Here is a 10,296-nt window from a genome sequence, read left to right as displayed (position 1 = left end):
ACACACACACACACACACACACACACACACACACACACACACACACACACACACACACACACGTATAAATATACATATATATAAATATATACTCTCAGACACCGCATTCATACAAAGTACGAAAACACGGCGTCATATCCGTTAATGTATCGCAGAAGGTTTCGTCGAAGGACAGTTCGATGCATTCGGCGACGTGGCACGATCCCTGGCCCAAGCCATCTTACCTGTTCGCTCTCGTTGCAGGCAATCTCACGGCTACAAGGGACACTTTTTGCACGCAATCGGTAGGTATGCGATGTGACACTTGGTGGACCCGAATATATTAGTGAATTATGTATATATCAACTTAGCTTGTGTTCAATCTTTACCTGTCACTACTTACGTCCAGCGTGTACTCGGCTCAGTAGCGATAGTGCGTGTGGTGGTGTGGCATGTGGTGTTGTACTGTAACCTAGTGTAGAATGTGATAGTATGTGTGGTGGTGTGCCATGTATTGTAACCTAATGTAGAATGTGATAGTGTGTGTGGTGGTGTGTCATGTGGTGTTCTATTGTAATCTAGTGTAGAATGTGATAGTGTGCGTGGTGGTGTGTCATGTGGTGTTCTATTGTAACCTAGTGCAGAATGGGATGTATTGTGCGGTTGTTCTGTGGTGTTTTGATTTGTGTGCTCTGCCTTGTTCTTTAACGTGGCTGTGTCTGTATCTGTGTCTGTATCTGTGTCTGTGGCTATGGCTGTGACTGTGTCTGTATCTGTGTCTGTGGCTATGGCTGTGACTGTATCTGTGGCTGTGGCTGTGGCTGTGGCTGTGGCTGTGGATTTGGCTTTGACTATGGCTTGTTTGGTTGTACCCCATCTGCGCCTCGACTTTATATCGTTGCATGTGGTACACTGCAATTTGTCCCTGAGCAAAGGAGCACAACGATGAGGATGATTTCATTATTTGCCTGTGGGTAGTTGTAGTATTTGTAAATACACAGTACGTCAATCGGTATTTAAACGAACGAATCGTGATTTTGATGTCACAGCGGTTCTCGCCATCGAAAACAAATGTCCATTGACAAGTGTAGAGAGGGTCGTTTCGGAATTTGGGGCAATATTAGGATAGGGGAACTACGAAGAATTTACTAGTTATTGGGAAGGCATAATTTACAAGTACATGGCATGACCTTCTGGATGACGGGAAGAGAATTTAGTTTTCTTGCCCCTCTTTGACTAATATTAATTCTATGATCCACTTGCGTCAGAGGGTCATGAAAATTAGATTATTGAAGGATCGGGCATTTATTCTAATCCTTTTTTTTAAATTTGGTCACCGTTTACAGATGAACATGTTTATTCAAGTATTTAGTTTATTTCCATATTTTGATTAGGGAAAAAATGTTGATTTGGTCATCTGGACAGACCCACATAACGCCCATCTCACAGCCCATGCAATGTACAGTCTCCAACGCGCAATGAAATGGTGAGTATTGTGTCCTCCTTTTCGATGGGTTTTGGTTGTGGGATTATATTTGCACGGAAATAAATGATGCGGCAAACCCATATGTGATGAGCATACGTTTGCATATGTATAACATCCGTTGAGTGTACAGCCTACAACCGCGAAACAGATTAGCGAGCGACGCACTCAATAAGTCATACTTAAGAAAAATTCTCTCATCCAATCAAATGCACACTTCTGATACGCAATGGCCTTCCTACGACTCCAATGCATCATGTAATATTGATATCCCGTTTGCTATCTGGCACAAGATTGTTGTTTATTCTTAAAGTGCCATGTTTCATATGTATCTCCCGGACATAATTGATGAATATGATTCCTTATCCCAAACATAACGTCTTGCATCTAATTTTGCAGGGACGAAGATCGGTTTGGCTTGGAATACGATCTCGATTTGTTCAATATTGTGGCCGTGGATGACTTCAATATGGGTGCGATGGAGAATAAGTCTCTCAATGTCTTCAATTCCCGGCTAGTGCTCGCTTCCCCAGGTAAAGCAGTACAATCTGATACATGCGCAAATATATAAATAGCTTCGTGTTCAATTGTACTTGTTCTTCTTATTGCCGGAAGTTATTATTGTAGCGCAAATTGCATAACATTTGAAATGTATTTCAGGCGGACTGAAATCCGAGAGATAGTCCGAGACTGATTTGGACCGAATAGGTACATTTATTTTTTGAACGAATGTTCGCATGAACAATCTAGTGACGAAACTTGAAAACCTATAACGCCGCTTGCTGACTCTGATCGGACAATTGTGTGTGAGAGTTCTCTGCAATAAGGTTATACAGAAGTGGAAAACTCGCACTTTTATTGATCTGGGCCCAATTCGTCTCCGGAACACTTGCGTATATTTGTAGCACAACGCACACAAACTTGTTGGGTTTCATGCATCGATTGGTCCAATGCTCGAATATAGTATTTACGCTACCAACCCCACTCTCACACTCCTCAGACACCGCAACCGATCTGTCGTACGAACAAATCGAAAGTGTCGTGGGCCACGAGTATTTCCAGTAAGTCACATTCTGGGACTATTCGATCACTGTTCCCCCCCCCTGAATTGCTGAGGTTTTACTTTCTTCCTTTTTTTCCCCCAAGTCAAGCGTTGTGTTTTGTTGCTCGAAGCACATCTGTAGTTTTGGTTGAGGCTCATATTACTACGAACAAAGCCAGATAAAAACAACAACATTCATTCTCATTTTATTGGAATTGATCAATGGGCATGGATTGGACTTCATGCAGTAATTGGACGGGCAATCGCATCACGTGCCGTGATTGGTTTCAGCTGAGTTTAAAGGAAGGGTTGACAGTATTTCGGGATCAAGAATTCACTATGGGTGTGTACTTCCACATGATTTCAGTTGTTTTTGTATCTGTCCGTGTGTATATGTGTTTATATACATGTACATGTACAGGTCCATGTACCTTATATGAAGATGCAGCATGTGCGTGTTTTTGTCTGGTTGATATTGTGTTTGTATGCTTGCGAACGAAACTATATAGTTGTACGGTCGCTCATAATCGCATTATTTGCTAGTACTGTCTAGTTACAACTATACGTACACGTATTTGTGTGAATGTGGTATTGTATGTATGTACGTATGCAAATTTATATGTGTATGCTTATATGCTTGTTATCGAGTATGTGCTTGCACATATGACGTTGAGACAGAGAACGAGCATATATGAAGAGACATGTACTTGCGTGAACATTTCTAGAATTCGTGAAAAGTGGTGATAGCTCCCATTTTCATCTCTACGTGCACGAGCCTAAGGATTCATTACAAGAGAATTCAGTCGTCTACAACACACGCCAAACTGAAACGCATCAAAACCATACCTGCACGCACGAGTGATATGTATGTGTGAGCTAACATCTGGAGTGTCACAAGAAACGCGTGTCTTAGTCACCATCAATGAACTCGAACCAATGTTACATCTGCCTACCATCCCTTTTTCTGACTATAAATTCCATACTTAGTGCATGTTGAGTGCACGCGCATCCGAAGACTTAATCTGCACACACACGAGAACGGTAGTATGTGCTCGGATATGTTTTGTTGTAGATAAAATCACACTCAGCCTAGAATACGCCCAAAAGCCTGTATGAACGTTCTTTGGAACCTGTGCGCTTGACTAGAACGAAAAAACAAGTTTGGATGTGAAAACATGACATGAGACACCAATAAAAGGGTAACACCTGCCCAGATGTCTTGAATGATGAGACACTCACTCACAATTTGTGGTTCAAATCAACGATGTTCAGCATCTGCGCAGTCACCAAATTTTATATTCAAGCGAGTCTTCGAGTCATATTTCGGGTATGACAGGTTACGATGCAGCCGTAGATTACCGACTTAAAGTGCACTTTTAGACAATGTTTGAGGGTGTCATGCCATTCATTTCACATGAAGGTCTGCACACGCCTTTCGAGGTCTGCGATTTCAACTTTGCACTTTAGCGAAGCAACTAATTTGCGAGGTAGCAACGGCATGGATCAGACCAAACCACGACACACAACTCACACAACGATGCACTGCTCTGCAAAAACACCTGAACGACACTCAACGCAGGCGTGGGGGTGCACTGTTTATATATCGTTAACAATATTCGTGGATCTGCACTCGCGCTTCGTGACTCACACCAACGGGTGTTGGGATATGCGTTGTCGCCAATTCTTTTCAGGGCGACCGAACTAGTTTCTACATCTACACATCATTCAAGGCAACTAAATACAATCTAGCAAGGACTTGGATGCGCTCTCGTTATGGACGTGTATTCAGGCCGGCAGCATCGCTGGTCGGAGTTTGCGTAACCACCAATTCGCCAATGAAGAAACCTCTTCAGAAGCTTTCGATAGTTAATACATACTCCAACAATCCACACACATTGTCCACCAGTGCCTAGCTACTTCCAAGCCATTCTTGTACAAGACTTGCGTGTACGTACTCATGTTCTGATTTCTGCCCACAGATCTCCACTCCCGTCCCGTGGCGCGTATCAACGATGTTCGGAACCTACGCAGCCGCCAGTTCGCGGAGGATAAATCGGGAATGAGTCATCCTGTTCGGCCGATTTCATATGAGAAAATCGACAATTTCTACACAGCCACCATTTATGAGAAAGGCGCGGAGGTGATAAGGATGTACTACACACTCTTAGGGAAGGTACGCAATCGGTGACGATGGACGCTTTGTCGTACATGAAGGGTGTAGTTTTATGTTTAAAGCTGCGCGCAATGGACCTCAGTGACTCTGTGAAGCTTAAGATCTATCTCCCTGCGGTGTGATGCATGTCAAAGAATCCGATGGTTTCATCAGAAGTCATGTTGGTATGTCCCAAGCAATGTTCATTCTAACTACCAGTATCTGACATCACTTCACAGGAGAAGTTCCGCAAAGCGATCGATCTTTACTTCGAACGGCACGACGGTCAGGTACTATTTCTGCGCCCTGTGCCCTGTGCCCTCGTCTTCGTATCATTTTGTCATTTGTTTCTGATAAAGCTTGTACTACAAGTGGTGACTAGGGCTTAGGGTCTAGGGCTTTGTGGTGGTTGTAATGGTACACAGCCCACAAGTTTATGTATCGCATGTTTGTTTTCTGAGAGGTGGGTGTTGGCCAGGTCTTTCGCACTCAATTCAAGGAGGCGGTATACTTGAATGTAGACATTTGTCCACTCATTCTAGGTTTCTCGTTTCTAAATTGGGGTGGCATTACCGCCGTTGTGCCTTATCTCGTTCACAGGCGGTTGTATAATTTATGGTGCTTGTGCTCTACTCTATTGTGCTGGCATGCTCACAACCAAATGATTGTGTGAAACACTGTACCTTCGCCTACGTACACACTGATTCTACATAGGAAGCATTGAGATGATACCGATTCCTCAACTTCTAAACTAGAATGTTGGTGCGTTGTCACCGTTTTAATTTAGTACTGTCTTGAACTCCATTGTGTCAGGGGTTACTTAGTTCAGAATTGTATCACATTTTAATGTATCAGGGGTTACATTTCAGTGTAGAATTGTATCAAATGTTTATGTATTAAGGGTATCTTTGAGGCTGCCAGTCCTTGTTATTTAGTTTATATAAGCCCTGGTGGATCGGGTATAAACGAGTTTATATAAGCCCTGGTGGATCAGGTATAAACGTACTTAAACGATTCTTGGTAGTCTGATGGTGGTTATGTGTCATGGCGCCTTCGGGGCTTGTAAGTCTGGCAGTAGTGCCAACTGTTTTCAGTATTGCCTCTCCACCATATCGGTCATCAGAAATTATATTTCTGAAACTCAGTTTCCTACACTTGATAACTCATCAATTGCTCTGAGTTAATCTTGGTGATGGGTAGATTGATTCGTTCTAGCTACTCCATACTACTGCTATCAATTCGTATCACTCAAAGCATACACGTATGCTCACATACGCGTATAGGGGTACATATCACGGGAGTAACGGGCAATAGGTCTATCTGACAGAATAAGTTTTGGCAGAGATGTTTGAGAATCTCTGATTCAGCTTATGGACATCACAAATACCATGCGTCATACACGTAGCACAAAATAAACCACAAAGCGACGGAACACATATTCACGCACACGCACAATACACACACTACACAATACAACTGCACACACACACGTATACCTGCCACATATGTTCATATATGTTCTTATATTACTACAACTAACACACACACACGCATACCTGTCCATATATGTTCTTGTATTATTCATATGCACTTGCTCCATCCAGGCGTGCACGACAGACGACTTCTTCGCTGTGATGTCTGAGGTGTCGTCTGTGCCTCTCGATGGCTTTGAGCGGTGGTACACACAGGCGGGAACACCAGTGCTTAAGGCGTCATCGGAATATCTAAAGGACACGCAGCAGCTCAGGCTCAGGTCAGTTGCTGTGAGTCATAGTCCAATGCATTGCACTGTGGTACACATCTTTTGAAAAATATGGTTAAGACAATATTCGAGTACATCTGGGCTAGGTCGGTTGGTATCAGTCGCCCTGGAATAGTCTTGGGTACAACCCGTTGCCATGCGCAGTGGTAGACACACTTCTGTGAGAACATGATCAACTGATTGTAAGTGTGTTTAAGCGGCCCCAAGCAGTCTGAAACATTGATGAGGCGATGTTTATCCATTTTGTGGGAATAGGAGACTGGTAGCAATTACCTGCCCCGCTTCATTTTTACAGACCTTCGTCACCTCATGACAAACGGCCACCGCAAGTTGCGATGGTTCGGAGTGTCGGAAGGTGGTGTTGTTGCTGGCTGTTAGTCTACAGCCAATCACACAACTCGGTTAAGCATCAATCTCTAAACATGACGTGTCAAGTGTCAAAGTGTCAATTGCCGCGCACCCGAACAAACACACCAGTGCACCACGCGACGTTGGTTTGCGTCAGACGAATTATCAGTCTGCCGTGGATGATGCAAGATATACATTAGAAACCAAGCAGCTGTTAAGCCTATCCCTAAAACCCAAGCAGCTGTTAAGCCTAACCCTAGAACTCAAAGCAGCTGTTAAGTGGGAATATGCCACAGGATATTTAAACCGCTTGTTTGTACTCCACGACACCACTCACGCAGTTTGCAACAGGTTTTACCCACCCCACCAGAAGCGCACCCGGTTGAACATATGGGCCCGCAATTCATACCGGTATCAACCGGATTACTGGATGACAACGGCAACGATCTGCCTCTTACCAGCTACAGCTATCAGGAGGGTATGGTGTAGTTGTAGAGCACATATGTTTCTGTGTGTATTTAGTGTAACTGTGCTGGCGTGTGACTGGGCTTGGTCTGCCAGCAAAGTAAAAACCATCGCAACACAACTATGAAGGGCATACTATATGTAGAAGTATCTGTCATTTGTGCTGGTAAATTTCCTGACACAATGTCTTCACACTGCTACTGATGACCTCAATTGGTCCGAATGCACAAACGTGTCAACGTTTATCTCTAAGCACGCTGGTTCTGAGACACTGGCATCTCGTGTTCACTTTTACTCGTTCATTATCTGATCCATCTGTGCGAACATCACTTACTTTAAGTATTAAGTTTCACTCTTTTAATTGTCGACTTGTACTCTATCCGATGATATATTTTATCAGATTCCGGACAGACCATAACAACGACCGTAGACCAGGGAACTACTACCGCTGTACTGCCGTTTAAAGCATTTTCTGGCGAATTTCTGATCAACAATGTTCCCCAGAAGCCAGCTGTAAGTGCCATACATAGATGCGAGTGATCAATAGCGTGTGCGCTAATATTTATTTGCTATGGCTATTGAAACTATCAGTGCTATTGATACCCGTGAGTGCTATATATGTTCACGAACTTTGTGCAAACTGCGTATGCTACTCATTTTTGAGTACTTATTTGCAAGGCTATTCATCTACACATACTCAAATCTCCTAAAATCTCTAGATACACAGAATCTCTAAAAACAAACAATCCCTAAAAACAAACAATCCCTCAAAACAAGCAATCCCTGAAAACAAACGATCCTGAAAAGCAAACAATCCCTAAAAACAAGCAATCCTTCAAGAAAACAATCCCTAAAAACAAACAATTCCTCAAAACAAACAATCCCTAAAAACAAACAATCCCTAAAAACAAACAATCCCTAAAAACAAACAATCCCTAAAAACAAATAATCCCTGAAAACGAACAATCCCTAGAGACAAACAATCCCTAAAAACAAACGATCCCTAAAAACAAATAATCCCTGAAAACAAACGATTCCAAAAAACAAACAAACCTCAAAAGCAAACAAACCCTAAACAAACAATCCCTCGTAACAGGCGGTGTCTCTGCTGCGTGATTTTAGTGCTCCAGTTGTATTGCACTACAATCAAACAGCGGAAGAGCTACAGCATCTCGCCAAACACGACTCCAATCCGTTTAACCGGTACGAGAGCACTCAGAAACTTGCCCGGCTGGCGATTAGTGCATCATACTATCAGGTACGTTGGTCTGGGTTCTGTTTTACACCTATCCTATTTAGATTACGAGCGTGCATGGACATTTGTGTGTTGCTCATATCGAGGCTACTGTGTACCTGATAGGTGTGTGTTTGCTGTGTTCCCCATGCACGAGTGCAGTGTCTACACAATACGCAGCACTGATAAACAATTTGACGAGACTTCTTCAAGTGGTCATGTTCTATGAGCCTCTGCTAATTTTCGGCGAAGTATGTACGCATTTTGTCGGTGTACCTGACAGGTGAAATGTAAAATGCGTATGTGTAATCCATGTGCAGGGGTAGCCAGTGGCAACGAAATGACAAGCCTACTTATGTCCGACAATAAGTACATTTCGTTGGTTGGCTTTACAATGCACAGTCACATTCGTCAGATAAGGCACACATGCGATACATAGGGTTGGTGTTAAGTCAGCGGTGACAAATGGGCTCTGCATATGTGGCGGACAACCAGATTCTGATCAATGCACAAAAGCACAGCTCAGTAACTGATGTAAGAAACTCATCGAGCGGCTTCTCAATTCAACATCCATATAAACCCGCTCCAATCACCAAGAGCAGTTCTCATCTGCACACGCTTCAATTTGGATTACCTTATGTGTCCTTTGATTGGTCGCTGATATTCGTTCTCGCATTCTCCAGAGCAGTTTTCGCATGACAGGTTTCCTTTCATATATAATTGTTCCTAAAACCCCGATACATCTGATTCCTCAGGAGGCCAACATTACTAAATTATCAATCGACGCTCATGCTTACCTACTACTTCCCCCACATGGGAAAAATCGATCTTAACCTCATGCATACCAGGCCAACTGAATTTCCATGCTTTCATTGGTTCTGAGTTATATGCTGAATGATACATTTGATAATGCTGCGGTTTTTGGTGCATTTGATTCCAAGCCAACTGATGTACCACGCTTTCGTTGGTTCTGAGTTAAATACGGAATGATACATTTGATAATGCTGCGGTTTTTGGTTCATTCAATTCAAAGGAGTCGAACCACGCGACCACCTTCAACGAAGCACTGGCCACAACCCACGGCAATGCTCTCGAAAGAGAAGATAATTCTAAGACAGGTACTGCAAGCACTTGTGTACTTATGACGGGTTGCTTACACCTACGCTTACCTATCAACTACCTACGCCTACGCTTTCATAACATCTTCGTGCGGAAGCATTCACACGTGAATGTTGTATGATTTTTGTATTACGCGTACACTCACCTGCACTGTTTGGGCGGATTTGTTGGTGTGTTAATTTGTACGATTGTATGGCGATTTTGCAAAAGCTTCTATCATTTTGTATATGCGCGTTTACATAGAAATCAGCACCATATAGTACGTCTTTTGATGCGATTGCAGGGGGATGGATTCGTTCTCTATCCCGAGGTGTGCCTGAGCCGTACAACTACCCTAAATTGTGTATTAGGCGCACAGACTTATTCCGAATAGAAATTGGTTCTAATTTCACCATCAACCGACCGAACACAGTGACCAAACTCGACCCGGCAGCAGTGGCGCAGATGCTCTCATTGCCCTCAATTGAAGAACTAGGACCGCTGCTCATTCAGGACATCACAGACTCCCCTAAAGACCCATTATTAGACCCTTTGCTACTTAATGGGTATGTCAATGATAGGTTACACCGGGAAAAGACCGCCAATGAGGTCATTTGGTACTGAATGGCTACCGATAGGCACACAGTGCCATACACCTAGGGCGCGGCCAGTAAATGAGCCTTCGAAAATATCTTGTATCATATATATATATATATATATATTAATATATATA

At 43.1% G+C, this 10,296-nt stretch overlaps 1 protein-coding gene across 1 annotated transcript in view; it reads left to right on the top strand.

The window, feature by feature from the left end:
- The window catches only part of SARC_04439 (aminopeptidase N), a gene marked incomplete at its 5' end in the record, with an annotated part of 18,333 nt that overhangs the window by 2,178 nt on the left and 5,859 nt on the right, over positions 1 to 10,296 (top strand). The window contains 13 exons of the mRNA XM_014301741.1: positions 156 to 284; positions 1,374 to 1,465; positions 1,862 to 1,995; positions 2,463 to 2,523; positions 2,753 to 2,847; positions 4,484 to 4,677; positions 4,896 to 4,946; positions 6,261 to 6,409; positions 7,108 to 7,244; positions 7,632 to 7,744; positions 8,328 to 8,489; positions 9,499 to 9,583; positions 9,997 to 10,129. Of these exons, the coding sequence (XP_014157216.1) occupies positions 156 to 284; positions 1,374 to 1,465; positions 1,862 to 1,995; positions 2,463 to 2,523; positions 2,753 to 2,847; positions 4,484 to 4,677; positions 4,896 to 4,946; positions 6,261 to 6,409; positions 7,108 to 7,244; positions 7,632 to 7,744; positions 8,328 to 8,489; positions 9,499 to 9,583; positions 9,997 to 10,129 (1,535 nt within the window). The remainder of the gene's footprint in view (positions 1 to 155; positions 285 to 1,373; positions 1,466 to 1,861; positions 1,996 to 2,462; positions 2,524 to 2,752; positions 2,848 to 4,483; positions 4,678 to 4,895; positions 4,947 to 6,260; positions 6,410 to 7,107; positions 7,245 to 7,631; positions 7,745 to 8,327; positions 8,490 to 9,498; positions 9,584 to 9,996; positions 10,130 to 10,296) is intronic.

This window comes from Sphaeroforma arctica, assembly GCF_001186125.1.
Source record: "Sphaeroforma arctica JP610 unplaced genomic scaffold supercont1.248, whole genome shotgun sequence".
Taxonomy (NCBI): domain Eukaryota; class Ichthyosporea; order Ichthyophonida; genus Sphaeroforma; species Sphaeroforma arctica.
Note: the sequence above shows the minus strand (reverse complement) of the source record. Positions and strands in the feature narration are given on the sequence as shown.